Source organism: Pipistrellus kuhlii, unplaced genomic scaffold (genome assembly GCF_014108245.1).
Source record: "Pipistrellus kuhlii isolate mPipKuh1 unplaced genomic scaffold, mPipKuh1.p scaffold_m20_p_7, whole genome shotgun sequence".
NCBI lineage: Eukaryota > Metazoa > Chordata > Mammalia > Chiroptera > Vespertilionidae > Pipistrellus > Pipistrellus kuhlii.
In genome coordinates, this window is record NW_023425573.1 from 71,429,551 (window position 1) to 71,449,921 (window position 20,371).

Below are 20,371 nucleotides of genomic sequence, written 5' to 3' on the forward strand. Positions count from 1 at the left end.
ATGAATAGTGGATTAAATCCTCTTCAATGCTGCCCTTTTTCCTGGGGGTTTGGGATGTTTATTACCATAGGAAAGGTTAGTGGGTAAACTAGAAAGATATTATTATTATTAAAAAGAAATACTCCAGACTGCTTTTGTGTATCTTGTGAGTATCCTTTCTGATAGCCTTCCCTTAGGTTGGTACTTTTAGTCTGAGGTACTCCTATGATAATTTAATTTCCTGATAAATGTGACTTCAAAATATATAAAATCAGCAGTTGTTCAGGAAAAAGTTTCATTATTTTAAATAAAGACACACTTTCTCTAAAGTTGACAAAGTAGATACAGTGGTATGCTGACAGTTTCAGAAATATGTGTTTGTGTTTTATAATACTGGTGTTTAGTAAATTTTATTATTGTAGCCTTCAACTGGCCTCTAAAATAAAGGTAGTTGCATTGTACTGATATATTTGATAAACCTATAAGTACAGAAACCTTTTTCAAGGCTTTTAAAAAGGGGAAACACTGGTCAGAATTTAGTACATGAATACAATACATATATTGAAAATCTTCCCATACATTATAAGCATTTGAAGGTGATTAGTATAGCTTAAAATATCTTCATTTTAGAATTTTATGCACAAAAAAGGCCTTATCATCAAAGATTTTGATCTGTGATCACTTGAATCAGATAAAATACCGGGGACAACATTTCGACCCAAAGTAAAAAGATTGGAGTAGGAATTGGACGGTGGGAAGACTGGATACGTGGAAAAGCCTGCATGGGGTTGGTTCAATATCAGTAGCCCTAGCATTGTGTGCTTATGATTAACTGGCAGCCCTTTCTGCAAGTTTAACTAGATCATTAATCAGTAACAGCCTACATAGAAAACTGCAGGCACTTCTCATTGTTCCTTCTTTCTCTTCTCAGAATGGGCTGCCGATTGCCCATATTTTAATTAATTTTTATTTGTTCAATCAGGATGGCGAGTAGCCCTCTCACTAACCTTTTTCTCATTGCACAATAGGCCATATGCTAGGTGGGCTTCCCTATCACTGAAGCGGATTAATGTGAGCCAACTATAGAAACCTGCTCAGGTTTTTAAAGGCTACCAACAATCATTCTACTGTGTCGGTTAATGATGCACATTTTCTCCTCCACAGTTATCATATTACCTAGTCAATGTGATCGTCTATTGTTAATATCTTTGTTGTTGCAGATACAGATGTGCTGTATAAAAGCGAGAACGGACATGTCATTAAACTGAATATAGAAACAAATGCCACCACATTATTATTGGAAAACACAACCTTTGTAAGTAATGAATACTTAATTACTGTATGCATTTCATTATTGTTTAGAATGTTCTCTAGGTATACATATTCTTCTTTTTTTAAGGTCTATCACTTGCAAAGCATTCAGGGGGAAATTTAGGACTGGAATATCATTAGAATCAGTATATTGATTGATAAAATATACCCATGTGACCTTCTGCTTCATTTTCTTTCCATTTATCCTTTTTAGTAAATAATATTTCCAAGAATAATGATTCCTTGTGATGAATATTTCTTTTATTATTTTTATGTAAGATCAGTCATACAAATGTCAAGATTTTTTTTATGTCTAGTCCAATAAGTTATCATTAGCTTTTTCTCCCTTTACTTTTTTTTCCTTTTGAATTTGTTCTAATTCTGTATTGGTTTTCCAACTCATGCAGAAGGCAGCCTTTCTAAAACTGGCCTTCTGCCGAAACGGGTTTGGCTCAGTGGTAGAGCGTCGATCTGCGGACTGAAAGGTCCCAGGTTTGATTCCCGTCAAGGGCATGTACATTGGTTGCAGGCACATCCCTGGTAGGGGGTGTGCAAGAGGCAGCTGGTTGATGTTTCTCTCTCATTGACGTTTCTAGCTCTCTATCTCTCTCCCTTCCTCTCTGTAAAAAATCAGTAAAATATTAAAAAAATAAAATAAAACTGGCCTTCTGTAAGAGTCTGTGTTTTACTTTTAAAATTTAGTATTCTACCAACATCATTTTTCTACTCCAGGATCATCATTTAGTTTAACAGTGTTCAAATAAAGGCATGTATGTATTTTACTCTTAGAAAGAAGTATAAACTTTGCCTTTCTCTTAAACTCAGTCATCTTAAGATTATATTTAACTATGATTGCCTGTAGAGTAAGTGATAATGAATTAACTGTTGCAGATGTTCAAAATCTAGCCATCAAATGCCACTTAAAAGTTATTTGCTCACTGTTTTATGTAACTCAAGGTTTAATATATTGCTTATTATATAAGTTCATGATTTAGACAAAATATTATGCAAGGCCTCAGAGGACCTAACCAAATTATAGCAATGAATGAACCATGAGCTACTTTTTTTTCCTTTTTTTTTTTTTATGTATACATTTAGAATCAATCTTTAGTCTTCATGTGTATTGTAGGATGGCCAGATGGAAGAGATGAACTGGAGCATTCTGGTGTTTTTATAATATATTAAGAAAAAATAGGCTTTGCAAATCATGAAGTGACTATATGGGTACATATTTTTAGGTTAACTTAAACCATCCATGATATTTACAGAGTGGCCAGATTATTATGATCTCTGAATGCATAATAATCTGGCCATTCAGGATATATATTAGAGGCCTGGTGCATGAATTCATGCATGGGTGGGGTCCGGCCAACCTAGCCAGGGGGACGGAGAGGGGACATGGGAGGTTGACCTGCCTGCCTGCTGCTGGAACTCCTGGTCGAGGAGACAATTTGCATATTAGCCTTTTATAATATAGGATATACACTGAGTGGCCAGATTATTATGTGTTCAGAGATCATAATAATCTGCCCACTCATTGTACTTTATCAATTGAGTTTTTACTAACATAGAATAATGACTTTTTAAAAAAATTTTTTAAACTAATAAGGTAATTCATAAATATTGAGGAACACCTATTTTTGGATACAATTCTTTATAGCACTTGTGGATTGCTGAGTATGTATAAAGCATTTGCTCACTTTTTAAGAATGATTTTCCTTATGGGAGATGATTGGAACCCTTATGAAAAACATCAATAAACAGTATCAGCAGTATTCAATATTTCATAATTGCATAGACCTTAGGGATACTAGAGAGGATAAAGGAATCATTGAAAGTTGCTGAAATCGGTGGGGAAAATGTTCTCAATAGGAGATTGAATAGGAGGTAGAAAGAAGTAATTGGTAATGATGAGAGGGCATAGTAATCATTTGTTGATTTAAGTCAGTCTGCATTGATTTTCCATAAAATTTGTTTGGAGGAAAAAAAATTAAAAGCATTTTTTAATTTTGTGGTCTTTATTTTAAAATATCATCATTGGGGCTGCCAATGGCCAAGTACTTGTTAGTTATAGTCACTCAGTAGCTCACCAAATAGTATGTGACTGTTCTTTTTTTAATACATATTTTTTATTGATTTCAGAGAGGAATAGAGAGGGGGAGAGAGATAGAAACATAAATAATGATAGAAAATCATTGATCGGCTGCCTCCTATAAGCCCAACACTGGGGATCAAACCTGCAACGTGGGCATATGCCCTGACCAAGAATAGAACTGTAGCCTCCTGGTTAGTAGGTTGACACTCAGCCATTGAGTCATGCTAGGCAGGCGTGACTGTTCTTTAATGATCATTCCCTTTATACAGTCTAATGAGAACTTCCCTCTGGTCACACGTTATGTTTTATTTTTCATCATTTACTCCTTTCTGTTTTAGCTTTTATGATACATGAGAAAAGAAAGAAAAACAAAACTTTCAGTTATTTTATTGTCTCAGTCTTATTATTGGGACTTCACACCACCCCTATCTCATAACATTGTACTTTACTTCATGTGCTGATTTATGCCATTTTATCTTTGTACCTTTTAAGGTATTTTTTCTACTCTCCTCTATGTAGTTTATGACTCTTAATTACCACAAAGTCATATTTAGCAAATAGTCTTATTCACTGATCTTCTAAGATCCATAGATTCCCTAGAAACATTTATCTCACAACACAGATAATTAAACAATTTTAAGTCCTAGAGGTGTCAGAATTCAATGTAAGGGTAGGCAGATAAGTGTGGTATACTAGTGTCCTGGTACATGGATTTGTGTATGTTGAAAGGAAATTAATTAGAAGAAATATTTTAATATGGCTATTTGCCCTTTCTTGGTAATAGAAGTGTCAACCAAATTCATGATCAGGATTATATTGAGCCTCCTATCTACCTACTCCAGCACTTCTGTGAGGATCAAATGAAATGAGGCATGTGAAAATGCTTCACAAACATTTGTTTAAATTATAAAATGTTTGCATCTGAGCAAGTCAGGTTCCTGGGCTGAAGAAACTCCAAGGAGGGTTATTAGGGAGAGGAATCTGGGCATTGCCATGTGCTATCATACACAGTGCCCACAGCAAGTTTCTGGGCTGTGCTGGGCTGTGGGCCACATTTTGCACCATGGGGTCTTGGTAGTGTTGGTTTCAATTTGGTGTGGTGTCACTCCAGAGTAGTGTGGGGCCTGTGTCTCACTTGAGGGGAGCCAAGTGTTGCTTTGTCAGTGCCAGTTCCCTGGTGCCATCCTATATAATAAAAGGCTAATAAATAAATTGTCCCTTGGACTGGAAGGTCAACCAGAAGTTCAACTAGAAATTTGAACTGGCCAACTGCCTGCAGCCCCTCCTCCTGGCCAGACCCACCCTTGATCCCCCACACACACTCTGATTAAGGGCGGGGCCAGCCCACCAACTGCCTTCGGCCCTTCCCCCTGACCAGTCTGGCCCGATCGCCAATTGGCCCATTTGGGGTGGGCCTGTTGGACCCCACTCATGCACAAATTCATGCATTGGGCCTCTAGTTTATTTTTAAATCTCCAGTGCACGTCTTGGCAGCGCCTCTATTGGGTGTATGCCCCCTGGTAGTCAGTGCACATTATAGCTACTGGTTGGAGGGAAGTATGAACACTTAGCCTTTTATATAAATAGATATTTGCAGCCAGTTAACCCAAAACTGCAAACAAAGATACAAATTACCTTGGTTCCTAACGATTTAAGAGGAATTCATTTGATCATTTCCTCCCAATGCCAAGATAGCATTATTAAATACAGTTGTGTTTGTAAATCTTACATTAGCCTAATGTCTGGATTTATGTTCTATCTAAGGTAGGGGTGTCGAACTCAATCAGAGAAGGGGCCAAAATCTAAAATCCAGCCTAAATCGCGGGCCGAATGGTTTACTGAACAGTCATAAACTGTCATTGTGATGGAAACGCAGCGGAGTGCAGTGATGACAGCGCGGTACGGGCCACATTGCAAGGCCTAGCGGGACGGATTTGGCCCGTGGGCCTTGTGTTTGACACATGTGATCTAAGGCCTATCTTTTGGGACAAAATGTCTTAGTAGAGCTTAAGAATTTTATTCAGATTGCAGGTTACTCATTGAGCAATTATCAATATTTTAATTATAATCGTAATTAATTGGATCTGATTACTCTAAAATACTTTTAATAGAAGTATGCTAAGTCAACTGAAACAAAAAACATATTATTCACAAAAAAATAACAGATTGGCCTTTTATTAAGACACTAGAGGGCCCAGTGCACAAAATTCATGCACGGGAAGGGGGGGTGTCCCTCAGCCCAGCCTGCACCCTCTCCAATCTGGGACCCCTTGAGGGATGTCGACTGCCCATTTAGGCCCGATCCCAGTGGTGGGATTGGGCCTAACTGGGCAGTCGGACATCCCTCTCACAATTCAGGACTGCTGGCTCCCAACTGCTCACATGCCTGCTTTCCTGATTGCCCCTAACAGCTCTACCTACCAGCCTGATCTTCTCCAATTCCCATGCCAGCCTGATTGATGTCTAACTGCTCCCCTGACAGCCTGTTTGCCCCCAACGTCCCTCCTCTACTGGCCTGGTCACCCCTAACTGCCCTCCCTTGCAGGCTTGATCACCCTCAACTGTCCTCCCTAGCAGGCCTGGTGCCTCCCAACTGCCCTCCCTTACTTGCCTGATCATCCACAACTGCCCTCCCTTGTAGGCCTGGTCCCCCCAACTGGCCTCCCCTGCTGGCCATCTTGTGGTGGCCATCTTGTGTTCACATGGGGACAGGATCTTTGACCACATGAGGGCAGCTATCTTGATTTTGTGTGTTGGAGTGATGATCAATTTGCATATTATTATTTTATTACATAAGATATTTTGCTAAAATGTGATTGCCAATTTATTTTAAAATTTAAGATATCACCACATTGTCAGTTCCCTGCTTAAACTTATTTTAATTATGAATAGTAAGTACTTTTAACTATGTAGTCATGGTTACCAGACTATAACAATAATGGCCATGATTGGCAAAAATGAAACAAAAGTAAATCATATTCCCAAAATAATTGTCTTAAGGCATTCTTTGAGATTGACCACAGGTGGGATTTCTAATAAAGGAAGAAATTAAAGGGTAAATAACTTTTTGAAGGGGAACTATATTTAAAAAGTGACACAGCCTTCAAATTGCTCTTAATCTTTTCTATGTGTTTGGAAATGTTATCTCTTACAGCCAGAACTATTTCAAACAAAAGATCACTCAGAATGACATAATGAGGAACATGTTTCACAAGTATTAGCTGGCTTCTTTCTGCTGTCAATAAATTGAATATCACTTGTTGTCTTGACAGAAAAGGCCAAGAGCCATAAATACTTCTATCAAATTACTTTTTGATATTAAAACGGAATTGGAAACGTCTCCAAACCATGTGCTTAAACATTGCAATGGTTACAAAAAATACATTTCTTTCACTAATAAGAGATAACTACTTGAGAATTTCAAATCTCTTTGATTCTGAAAATCAATAATATTTTAAAATATGCTATATAAATAATCTAAAACAGAAGGAGGAAATTTATATATGGTAACCAAGGAATTCCAAGGAAAATTTTAGTCACAAACTTTTTTGTCCAACTATCTATAATTTGTTACACCATAATAGGTATGACTAGAACCAGGGAATATTTATTGGCTTACCATACATAGAGATAGCATTAATTGTCTTGTAATTCATTATAGTATTTTGATTTGTTTATTTTTATTCTTCCATTGTCATATGGGGTTGGAGGATAGATCCAACTCTATGTGCAATCATGAAATTAAGAAACTTATATTCTGATTCATGTTTGAGGAAATAAGTGCCCTATAAAAAGTTACAGCAGCACAAGAAAAGAATTGCTGGATAAAGGCAACTAAAATGTCACCTTTTAAATTTTGAAATAAAGAGCGTTTTTCATAAACTTCTGACTGGCTAAGTGACCTCACATGCTTGTTGAATAATGAAAAAAAAAATGTTTAGACTTAGTGGTATACAGTGGTGCCTCGCATAAAGAACGCCTCGCACAGCGAACGCTGCACACAACGAACTTCATTTCATGATTCATACAACGAACTTCGTTTCACACAATGAAGTCGCCCGAGCTTCCACGACCGCTTCGCCCGAGCTTCCACGACTGCTTCGCCCGAGCTTCCACGATCGCTGCCGATGTATTGCATCCTTCCGCGCAGGCACTGCAGGCAGTCCTTAGTCACTGCGCTTAACTTAAGCACGTATAGCGGCAATCGTTCTTCATTACGAATTAAATCACGCATGTATCACGGCAGTCGTCCTTTTAAGTTAAACTCAATATTTTTTTTATATCATGGCTTCTAAAAAAAGCAGGAAGGTGATTTCTGTTGAAATGAAACAGGAAATAATTAGAAGGAGTGAATGTGGGGTAAAACAGTGTGACCTCGTCAAAGAGTTTGGCCTCAGCAAGACCACCATTTTCACCATTTTGACAAATAAGGACGCAATCAAATCAGCCAAAGTAGCCAAAGGAGTATCAAAACTATTTCATGAAAAACATAGGTCTTCAATCCATGAGGAAATGGAGAGGCTATTAGCGATTTGGATTAAGGACAGGCAGGTGAAAGGTGACGTAACAACCCAAGATATTATCTGTCACAAAGCCAAGAGAATTTATGAGATCTAAAGAAAAACGTCCCTGGAAGTAACAGCAATCAAGATAATGAAGAAGAATTCAAAGCCAGCAGGGGGTGGTTTTTTAGATTTAAGAAAAGGTGTGGAATCCACAGCGTTACTATGCATGGTGAGGCTGGCAGTGCTGACAAGAAAGAAGCAGAAAAGTTCTCTATTAACTTTCAAAAATGTACTGTATTAAGGATGAAGGATACTGCCCACAACAAGTGTTCAATGCCGATGAAATGGGTCTTTTCTGGAAAAGAATGCCGAGCAGAACCTTCATTACAAAAGAGGAGAAGAAATTGCCAGGACACAAAGCCATGAAGGACAGACTTACCCTTATGTTTTTGTCTAATGCCAGCGGAGACTTCAAGATCAAACCTCTATTGGTTTATGACTCTGAAAATCTAAGAATTTTCAAGAAAAATAACGTCATTAAGTCCAAACTGCCCGTCTATTGGAAGTCCAATCAAAAAGCCTGGGTGACCCAAGTTATCTTCAATGAATGGATTCTGGAAACCTTTGCTCCTGCCTTGAAGAAATTCTTGCTGGAAAAAGAACTGCCGCTCAAAGCCCTTCTGATACTTGACAATGCCCCTTCTCACCCAAAAGACCTAGAGGAAATATTGCAGGAAAATTATCCTTTTATCAAGGTGCAGTATTTGCCACCAAACACCACATCCATTCTTCAACCAATGGATCAGCAAGTTATTGCGAACTTTAAAAAACTCTACACTAGAGCCCTCTTTAATAAGGTGTTTGAAGAATGCGAGTTTGGTGGAGACAATATGACTGTCCGAAAGTTTTGGAAGGAGAAATTTGATGTCCTTATGGCAATACGACTTATACAGAAGGCCTGGGAAGAAGTGTCACAAAGGACCCTCATTTCTGCTTGGAAGATGCTTGTGCCTTCGTGGACCCAGGAAGAAGCAGTAGTTGATGACACAGAAGTGGTGAAGGACATCATCACAGTGGCCCAAAGGTTGGAATTAGAGGTAGAGGAAGAGGATGTAGAGGAGCTTATTGAGGAACACGAAGAAGAGCTGACAACTGAAGAGCTCCAAGCACTTCTGGTCCAGCAACAGGACAATGCTCAAAGGGAAGCATCATCTGATAACTAGGAGCAACAATCAAACAATCAACCAATCCCAACTGCTGACATCAAGAACATCCTGGTCAAATGGAAAGCAGTTCAGGAGTTTACCAATGCCCACTATCCGGATTCAGCTGAAGCAAACAGGATCAACGATCTTTACTCCGATACTCTTGTCCGTTATTTCCGGCAGATGTTGGAGAAAAGAGAAAAACAAACGACTTTGGACAGGTTTTTCATGAAACCATCGGCCAAAAAGCAGAAAATGGATGAAGATGTGCAAGATTCGGTAGACTCTACTTAGTCTGTCTTAAAATTAAAAAAAATGTGTGTTTTTTTTTTTAATTATGTTTTTAGATGTATCTAAATAAAAATAATAACAAAAAATTATCTTTTTTTATGTCATCTTAGCATATTTTATGCTACAGAACGAATTATTTTTTTTAACATGTATTGTTATGGGAAAACATGTTTCACATAACGAACTTTTTGCATAACAAACTTGCTCCTGGAACGAATTAAGTTCCTTGTGTGAGGCACCACTGTATGTCGAAACCCACTAGTGATTGCCCTTATAGTTTAATGGGTATTAATTAACTGGTGAAGTCACAGGAACTATACACTTATGCATGCTGCTGTGTACATGACAGTATATTTTCTTACTCCAGATCACTGTTTTCAGTGTGGATACTTTTGTGGAGACATTTGGCAACTTAGAGCCATTCTTGATTGTTATGGTTGGAAAGAAGGAGTTGAGGGAATCTAGTGAGTAGAGATCAGGGATTCCATGAAACATTCTACAACACTCAAGACAGTTCCTCAGAGCAAAGAATTATCCAGCTGAAAATGTCAGTAGTGCCAAGTTTGAGAAATCCTGTTCTAGACTGAAATACAAGAGAAACCATTCAAGGGTTAGAAGGTTAGAAGGTAGTTTTCTCCAAGGTGGGATAAAAGCAATGGCTCTTCAATGAGAAATTTATAGGGAGGATCTGAAAGTGTGATTTTCAGTTCCTTTATCTTAAGACAGTTATTATTTACTAGAGGCCCAATGCACAAAGATTCATGCAAGAATGGACCTTTCTTCCCCTGGCTGCCTGCACTACCTTGACTCTAGCCCAGAACCACCTTTCCACATTCCCACGCTGCCCAGAGGCCCGGAGCAGCCAGGGTGGAGCAGAACGCCTGCATTGTCACCATGGTGACTACACAAGTACTCTGTCCCACCCTGTCTGCTTGGCACCTGCAGATGCAAATTAACCTGCCATCTTTGTTGGGTTAATTTACATACTCATTCCTGATTGGCTACTGGGCATCATGAAGGTATGGCCAATATACATCTAACTCTTTTATTAGTGTAGATCTGTTTGTTTGTTTGTTTTATGGACAACTCTGCATGTATGAGTAGAATGTATGAGTAGAATCATTTGGTCTTGAATTCTATCCCTTTGGATAGTGCAGGGTACAGGCCAAAGTGTGATCCCCATTTTCTTACAATTTTGGGAGATACTTATAATTGATATTTTTTTTTGTTCCTATAAGTTATTATCACTTGTATGACTACTGCCATTTTTTTCTGACCAGGAAACAAGTTTTCATCTGTAAGTTAGAGATAAAAACTGATGTCCATTGGGACTCCAGCCATTAGATTGGGTATATCACTACCCTTCCCAATAGCAGTCATCACTCCTTATAGTTATATTCATTTTTATTTATTTTTATTATTCATCTCAAAACTATCAAGAAAATTTTAGTTACAGTATTCATTTTGAAAATTATTATTTTATTTATTTACTTATATAATTTCCAATGTTTAGTCATCAAAGAAGGATCTAACTTTATTTATATCATTTATGTGCATTCAGGTAAATAGAAATGAAGTAACATGCATTTTTGCAAAGATTGGAATGTTTCTTTTATATTTATTTATTTATTTATTTAGGAAGGAAAACATTGGATTTACCATGAATGGTTTGCTTGTTTACATTTTTCTATAAGTAGATGGATGTGAAAATTAATTCCAGCATAATTTTTAAAGCAATGGTCATCAAAACAGGGAAATTGGAGTGAAAAGTTCTGATTTTCACCCTAGAAGTCAAATTAAATAAAAATTTGATTTGAAGTGCAAGAAGAGATACTCTGGTCTCCATAGCTTTGAGCGTGTGGCATGATTACTCTAATGCCATACAGTTATTCAAGCATTTTCCCTTATGAGAAAGGTTTTCCAAGAGACCACTCTATAATATGTTTTTCTCTAAATTACAACTGTGAATAATCTAAGAAAAGAGATGCCACTAACAAATTCATTTACTGGGAAAAAGTACTTAAATTTTTTCCTCAACAGTACATATTGTTGCTAATAAAACCACATCACCAACTATATAAATCATTATGCAGATTCTTAAATAAGTTATCCTTGAAAGAAACCAAAATTACCTAAGTAATATATCTAAAGGTCTCCTTTGCATAGCAATAAAACACCGATAAAACTATTTCTTATTACTAGACATAATTTGCTTCACTGTTTCAAAAGAGCTTGTTTCAATCTATTCTGATTTATCCTCTTAAATATGGACAATAAAATTATTACAATTCCAGTATTTCTTTCTTTAAAGATCCTTATGTAGTCTCCTTAGAGGTGTAAATTGCTACAGTCTGTATCAGATAGGATGATGGAAGCTAAGAGTCAGCCAGATATGCATTTAAGTACAATTGTTTTGGAATTCAGCATCTTGAGAAGTCAGTGCTTTGGGTTCCATCCAGGACCAGTAGGTTCATTATTGGCTAATTTAAGATAAGTTAAATTTCCTTGAGCATTTGATGAATATTTCTGCCCTTTTTATTTTTTGGAAGAAAATTTACATTTGGCTATCGCCTAGTCATGGAAAGGCAGTTATAAATTTAAAGATAAAAACAATAAAACACCAATTATTCTATTAATTTATGGTGACATTTAAGAAAAAAAAAGACATTCATAAGATAACTTTGAAGGTTTTGAAGTTGATGACATAGAGGTATGTTTTTGCCCCTCCCATTTTTGGAGTTTAGAATACCTGGGTCTGTGCAGCTTTATTCATGGGCAGCCATGCATCAGCAGAACTTTTGTGACCTGTCCATACTATAAAATACAGATTTTTTTCAAACTATAATAGAAATAGTTCAGTATTTTGGTTTGCTCATGAATGAGCATTCAAGGAAGTTTAATTTTCAACAAATCCTTAATGAAAATGACAGCACATTATAGAACTGCAAATCACTCCATGCTTCCCATTTCAGTTTAAACAAAAAGAAACTGAGACCCAGAGAAGTAAAGTGATTTAATACATCTCGGGTAATCTTGACACTAGAGTATACATTTCTTGACTACTAATCTAGCATTGCTTCTGATATACCAAGATGAGAATTAGATTCATACTTCCCTGTAAAGAAATATAAAATAAACTAAAATTATTTGTTTTTTATATAAAGATTTGTATATTTCTTAAACATTTTACAAAATTTCCTTGAATTAAATATGTGTATGTGTTTATATGTGTGTATGTATCGATATATGTATAAATATTTTCAGTTCTTGTAGGAATTCTGCCTGTGTGAACAAAGAAAAACAACTTAAGCTGCATTTCGCACATACACACACACACACACACACACACACACACACACACACACACAAAATGTATATTACTGTTATACACCATTCTGCTTTTTCCTCCTTTTTCCCCATAATATATTTGTGTGAATTAATCTTCTTTACACTTTATATTCTTCCTTCTTTAAAATCTTGCATTGTTTTTCTCCCTCGCCATTTTTTATAAATTTTCTGCATTATTATTAACATGACCCATATGTCTTGTTAATTTGTTTGAAACTTGTGTCAGACCCTGCTATGTGTCAGATAATATCCCAGGTTCTGGAGATAAATGGTGAACAAGGCAGGTTTGATAAAGCAAATATCAAGCAAAACTACAAAAAAAAATGAAGCTGCAAAAATAAAAATAAAAAATAACAACGTGAGGACTAGCGAATGATTAGGTGCTTAGGAAAGGCCCACTGTGGAGGCAACACTTCAAGGCTAGGTTGAAGAATTTTATAAGCTGAAAGAAAAATAATTACAAAGAACTTTGGGTGGGAACTGCATCGATCTATTCCACCAGAAAATATATAAGTAGTAGAAGATGCAGTTAATGATAGAAGATGAGCCCAGTGGGAGAACTAGGGGGAATATTATGTTGGGTTTTATAGAAGTATAGGTCTAATTTTCTGAGCAATAAGCACAATTTGAAGAAAGTCACGATGTCTAAGTCATATTTTAGAAGAATGCTGTCTACAAAATGAGGAATATTTGCAAGGAAAATTAAAGTAGAAACACCAAAACCACTTTGAAATCCAGAGCAGTGTTACAGATAAGAGAAGATTCAGGTTTCCACTTTCCACTTGAATGGTACTAGTGGAGAAATTGAAAGGTAGGTGTATTGAGGATTTTTTTGAGGATAATGTGCATAAGTGTTTGTTGATGAATGCTTCATGTTGGCCAGGAATAGAAGAATAGCATTGTCTATTAGATTTTTAAATGGCATTAAGTTGGCAGTTCTGTTTTAATATTTCCAACTAATCTTGATAATAGAATATATTTAGTATTTAGTTGCTCTATGTATATGTCTACATGTGTTTTCTGTATAACAGTAAAATAAAGGAACTTTTTGGGGCCAGGTTGAAAAAGAATTGCAATGAAATGAAGAAATTAACATAGGTTATAGAAACCCATCATTCTCAAGGGTTTAAAATGTACTACTGTACTTATAATCATTTGACTGAATCATTCAATACTTTTTACTATGTGCTTATTTTATCCTACACACCGTAACAGCTGCTGACGATATGATCATGAGAAAATAGGAGAGTCTTGACCCTAATGATCTCATAGTATTATAAGCAAGGAATTCACTAATTAAATAACAGATATTATGAGCTGTGGTATGGAATGAAAGTGTTATGTCAGAATAAAGGTCTGAAAGTAATATATTGTATTCCTGTTAGAATTTCTAATATATTAACCTGATCTACTTTGAAGAAGTCATAAGAAGCTCCCTAATGAAGCAAAGATGAATGAAGAGAAGTTAACTAGGTGAAAATAGAGCTTGAGGGTAGCAGGAATAAAATGAGACATGGAACATTAGAAGCCCTGAGAGCATGCCAGCATGGCTGAAACAGCTCAAGGAGACAGAACCAGATGAGCATGGAAAGTAGGTGGGGGCCAGATCATTTAGGTCATGGCTGATGGATTTTTGAAGATGAGCAGATTTGCTTTTGAAACAAAGATCTCTCTGTTGGAGTTAGAGAATAAATTAGAAGATGTGGCTCAGGAGAGGACAAAAACAGGCACTATTAAAGTGACCTATGATTGAGATCATAAGTACCGTGTTTCCCCGAAAATAAGACATCCCCTGAAAATAAGACCTAGCGCAACTTTGGGAGAAAAAATTAATATAAGACACTGTCTTTTTTCGGGGAAACAAGATAGTAGATGGAGTTAGGCAGTGTCAGTGGGGATTGAGAGATGTGAAAATATTTGTAAGATAACAAGAAATGAAATAAAGAGAAAATAATGGAATAAGTATGGTGGTGGGACGGAAAAGGTAACAAGGGGGAAAGTATCAAGGATCATAATTCCTGGATTTTATATTTGGGACTTAATGAATAAGGGAGTTAACCATTGATATGGACAATGCTGAGCGAGACTCAAGTTTGAGGGTATGGTTGGATGAAAATAGTTATTAAGCAATATTTAGGAAATAAGTGGGATATCTATAAAACATTATTAAGGATATACTGTTCCTTTCTTGAAAGGTTTCATTAAAACTTTAATTTCAAGAGTCAATAAGTTGTTGGCAAAATTAATAAACTTCTTATTGGTTAAGAAATTCAGAAATACATAAGTTTATTCAAAGGTATTTCTGCTATATTTTAATTAAATAGTTATGGTGCACTTTTTATATCTTTAATTAAAATTCTTGCTAGTCTATGAATCTCTTAGGAGAAGAGGCTAACCAAACCTTGGTCAAATTTGTTGTTTCAGTGATTAGAATAATGGTGGCATAGTACAAGTTACACCCCTAGTGCACATTTTAGGAATTAATCATATATATTTTCTTTTTCACAGACCATCATTTATTTAAATATTTGTCTCAGCCTTATCTGGTTTGGCTCAGTGGATAGAGTGTTAGCTTACAGTCTGAAGAGTCCTGGATTTGATTCTGGTCAAGGACACATACATGGATTGCAGGCTCCTCCCTGGCCTGGACCCAATCCATGTGTTTCTCTCACATTGATATTTCTCTGTTTTTCCCCTTTTCTTCAATTTTCTCTAAAAAGCAGAGTCCATGGGAGAGTGTTGGAGAAAAAAAGAGAAATACAATTTCCTCTCCTAAATTTGAATCAGCTGCAGAAAAAAAGTAATTTATTTATAAAAATAATTATTTTCCCACTCACTGAAGGCCCATATCTATAGGGACCTCCACACACAATGGACTAATGGATTACAACTACCCTGATGCTGTACTGACTCTGCTCCAACATGAAATCAAAACTGGGGACATCGGCTCTGACTTTAGCTCAAGCAAGTAAAGAAACCCTGGGATTTGAAATGAATAAAACTTTAACAAAACTCAAAGGACAAAATATTATTTGATTCTTTATAACCTAGCTTTGCTATTTTTGAAACATCTTTAATGTGTAGGATATTCAAATATTATAAATGCAATAAGAAGCTCCTCTTCATCCTCAAATGTCATTACTTAGTAGATATTTAGAGGTGTTTCTCACATATTAGCCAGTAAAATCTATTTGTCTGTTTATCAATTGACATTTATATGATAAGTAAAATTATTTTTGTAATTAATTTTTCCCCCTAATTTATGGCTAATGGGAAAATTAGAGCTGAATTAAAATTTTCTTTTAATAATTGGGAAATAATTGCAGTGTGGAATTTACACTAACTCCTGACTCTATCGCACTATTACTGAATTTTGTTTGTTTTTCTTTTCTCTCTCAAGAATTTTATTGCAATATATTTCAGATACCATAATTTTCACTCGTTCAAATTGGTTTTTAGTGTAGTCACAGAAGTGTGCAACCATCACTACAATCTAATTTCAAAACATTTTCTAATATCCCAAAAGGAGTAGGCTGTCTCAACCCCAGCCTTCCCATAAGCAACTGCTAATCTACTTTGCATCATTATGGATTTGAATATTCTGTACCTTTCAGATCAATTAAATCTAATGTGTTATTTACCACTATCTTTATTCACTTAGCGTGTGTCCAAAGTTCATCTTTGTTTTAGGATTTATAAATACCTCCTTCTATCTCATTGTTAGATAATATTTCAGTATACTGATATACAAGATTTGTATATCCATTCATTACTTAATGGTCATTTGGGGTGGTTTGCTTCTGAACTCTTATGAATAATGCTGCTGTAAACATTTGTATGCAAGTTTTTGTAGACACATGTTTTCATTCCTGCAGGAAATTCTAGGTCATATGGTAACTGTGTGTTTAGCATTTTGAACAACTGTGATATTTTCCAAAGCAATCTCAAATATTTACCTTTCTTCCAGCAGTAAAAGAATCATGTTTCTTCACATTCTTGTTAATGCTTGTTCTTGTCTTTGTATTTGAGCTATATCAGTGTATGTAAAGTGGTATCTCATTTTGTCTTTCACTTGTATTTTCTTAATTTACTAATGATGTTGAGCATCTTTTCATGTGCTTATTGACCATGTGTATTTTTGTTGAAAAATTTATGTTAAAATCCTTTGTCAATTTTAATTTGTCTCTTTGTCTCTTTATTGTTGAATTTAAGTGTTCTTCATATATCCAAAATGCAAGTACCCAGTTAAATTATTAATAATTTTGATGAAGTCAAACTTATCTATATATATTTTTTCTTACCTATTTTTTTGTTAATCTAAGAAAATGTTGCCTAGCACAAGGTCATGTATATTTATTTATATATTTTTCTAATAGTATTATTTGCCCTCACATTTAGTTACAAGATTAATTTTGCATTACTTTTGTCTATATAGAGGCTCCAAATTTATTCTTCTGAACATGGACATTTAGTTGTCCATGCCACACAATTTGAAAAGATAACTCTTTCACAGCTGAATTGTTCTGCTTTCAGAGAAAATGGTTCCTGGTCTTCCCCTGTTGCTAGTGGGAGTGGGGTCATAGCAATATCCCAAGAAAAGGAATTTTCTGAGACTTACCCAGGAGGATGTGATATGGTAGAAAGCTTTATTTCCATGGAATTACATCCCTGGGTTCCCAAAGTCCCATTTTGCTTAGTCCAGTTATAAAAGAAGTGTAGTGGGGTTTTCAGTAGAACTAAAGTCAGAGCCAATGTCCCCAGCTTCAATTCCATGTTGGAGCAGAGTCCATATAGCATCAGGCAGGTTGCAATCCATTAGTCCATTGTGTGTGGAGGTCCCTATAAATATGGGTCACATGGGAGAATGCCAAGAAGCCACGCATAAGCCATGAGCCAAGTCTGCCAAGAGGAACCAAGAGAATGAACTTCTTTGTTCAGGCGATTATATATCCCATATTTTTCTCACGCTTGCAGTGGCCACACCAATTATGTCCAGCCATTTCTGTCCCCAGGTGGGATCGACAGACAAGTTTCTTCCCTATGTCATCCAACATTCCTGGGCATGTGACTACTTTCTTTATTGGAACAATGGAGAGTGTAAAGTTGTAGCTTCCTGGTGAAGCTGCCCAAATGACATGACCATGTCTGGCCTTCCCTTTTCTCCTTTCCTATTATTAATAACTAGTTAATTATAACAGTATCATTTTTGGCAATCTTATCATATATCAGTTGACCACAAATGTCTAGATTTATTTCTAGACTCTTTATTGTATTGATCTCTATGTCTACCCTTATGTGTTAATTACTATAGCTTTGTCCTTGCGATTTATTCTCCTTTTCAAGAATGTTTTGAATATTCTAGGTTCCTTGTATTTTATTAAGAATTTGAAAATCAACTGGTAAACTTTTTTGTTTTATTTTTTTTAAAGTAAACATGATTTTTGCGAGGGATTCTATTGATTCTTTAGATACATTTGGGAAATATATTTATCTTAACAAAATAAGTCTTTTGATCCATGGGTTGAAATTTTGTGCAATTTATTTAAGTTTTTAATTCATTGAACCCATATTTTATATATTTTAGTATACATATCTCCTACTTTTTAGTTAAATTGTTTTATTTGTAATTTATTATTTTGTGGCTATTCTAAATGAAATGCTATGTTCATTTCATCTTTGACTTTTTTGCTGCTAGTATATAGAAAGGCAACTGATTTTTGTATAATGATCTTTCATCTTGCCACATTACTGACCTTTTACATTAGTTCAGATATTTACACCTAGATTTTTTCCTCTAAGCCCTACTTTAGTGGCATTTTATAGATTTTTTACTTTGAATTTTTATTTTCATCTAATTATTTTAATTGATCTTGTTATTTTTTATCTTTTGATTATTTAAATGAGTATTCTTTAATATTTAAATGTTTGTAAATTTTCAAGTTTTTGTTATGACATTTTTATTTAATTCAATTGTGATTACAGAAATTGCTTTCTATTATTTCAATTATTTTGCATTTATAGAGATGTAGAGACTTCTTTTATGGCCTAATATATATTCTAGCCTAGAGAATACTTCATATACATTTCATCAGAATATATTTTGTAATTCTATTTTTTGTCTGTTAGAGCCTCTAGACTTTACAATGTTATTCAAGTATTTTTTTTATTAATTTCTTTTTCTGCTGATCTTTACCTAGTTATTCTACTTACTGAAGTTATGATGTTTTCAATTATTATTGTTGAATTGTCCACTTTTCCCTTCAACTTTGTCAATTTTGCTTCAAGTATTCTGGGGCACTGTTACTATGTGCATATATATGTTTATAATTGATATTTTTTAAAAATGTAAATACTATATAAAAGTGTTTCAACATGTCATGTCCCCACACATCTTTCTCTTTTGCACTGTTATTGTCATACAGGTTATATTTTTATATAGTTCTAGAGGCGTGGTGCACAGATTTGTACACAGGGAGTATCCTTGCATTTCAACCTGGCCTGCACCCTCTCACAATCCGAGATTCCTTGGGGGATGTCCAACTGCCAGTTTAGGCCTAATCCCGGCAGGAAAGGCTGCAGCTGAGGGGATAGGGCCTAAACCAGCAGTCGGATATCCCCTTAGGGATTTAGCCTTGTGGTATGTGGCAGGCAGCGAGGGAGGAACCCAAGCTGGGGCCACATTGCTTGTCTCATCCTAGCCCTTTGTACCTGCTGCTGCCACTTGGTAGAGCTGCTGCAGCTGGCAGCTCCTACATTGAGAGTCTGCCTGGTGGTCAGTGTGCATCATAGCAACTGGTTAATTGGTTGTTCCAGCTGTTTGGTTGTAATGGTCGCATATATATATATATATATATATATATATATATATATATATATATATATATAATCCTATCTACATAATTTTGTAATTATTGTTTATGAGCTGTCTTCTAAAAAGGATAGTAGTTACAAAGTGCTTTTTATAATATCTACTAGAGGCCTGGTGTACAAAATTCCTGCATGGGGTGTGTGTGTGTGTGTGTGTGTGTGTGTGTGTGTGTGTGTATCCCTCAGCCCAGCCTGCACCCTCTCCAATCTGGGACCCCACAAGTATACATTAAAATGGGCAGTTGGACATCCCTCTCACAATCCAGGACTGCTAGCTCCCAACTGCTTGCTTGCCTATCTGCCTGATTGCCTTTAACCACTTCTGCCTGCCAGTCTGATCAACCCCTAACCACTCCCCTGCCAGCCTTATTGACACTTAACTGCTCCCCTACCAGCCTGTTTACTCTTAACTGCCTTCCCCTGCAGGCCTGGTCACTCCCAACTGCCCTCCCCTGCTGGCCTTGTCACCCCTAACTGCTCTTCCTTGCCAGCCATCTTGTGGTGGCCATCTTGTATCCACATGGGGGTGGCCATCTTGTGTGTTGGAGTGATGGTCAATTTGCATATTACCTCTTTATTATATAGGATGTAGTTATCTTTGCAGGGCCACTATATTTCTACAGGTAGCTTCAGGTTAGAGTCTAGTATCCTTGCATTTCAGCATGAAGGATTCATTTAGTGTTTCTTGCAGGACAGGTCTGGTAGTAACAAATGTTCTCTGTTTATGTTTATCTAGAAGGGCTTAATTACTTCTTGATATTTAAAGGAGA

At 36.0% G+C, this 20,371-nt stretch overlaps 1 protein-coding gene across 3 annotated transcripts in view; it reads left to right on the forward strand.

The window, feature by feature from the left end:
- DPP10 (dipeptidyl peptidase like 10) overlaps positions 1-20,371 on the forward strand; it is a 1,279,923-nt gene that overhangs the window by 953,697 nt on the left and 305,855 nt on the right. For all 3 annotated transcript variants that reach the window (XM_036421268.2, XM_036421267.2, XM_045575259.1), the window contains exon 4: positions 1,200-1,294. In XM_036421268.2, coding sequence (XP_036277161.1) covers positions 1,200-1,294 — 95 coding nt within the window. The remainder of the gene's footprint in view (positions 1-1,199; positions 1,295-20,371) is intronic.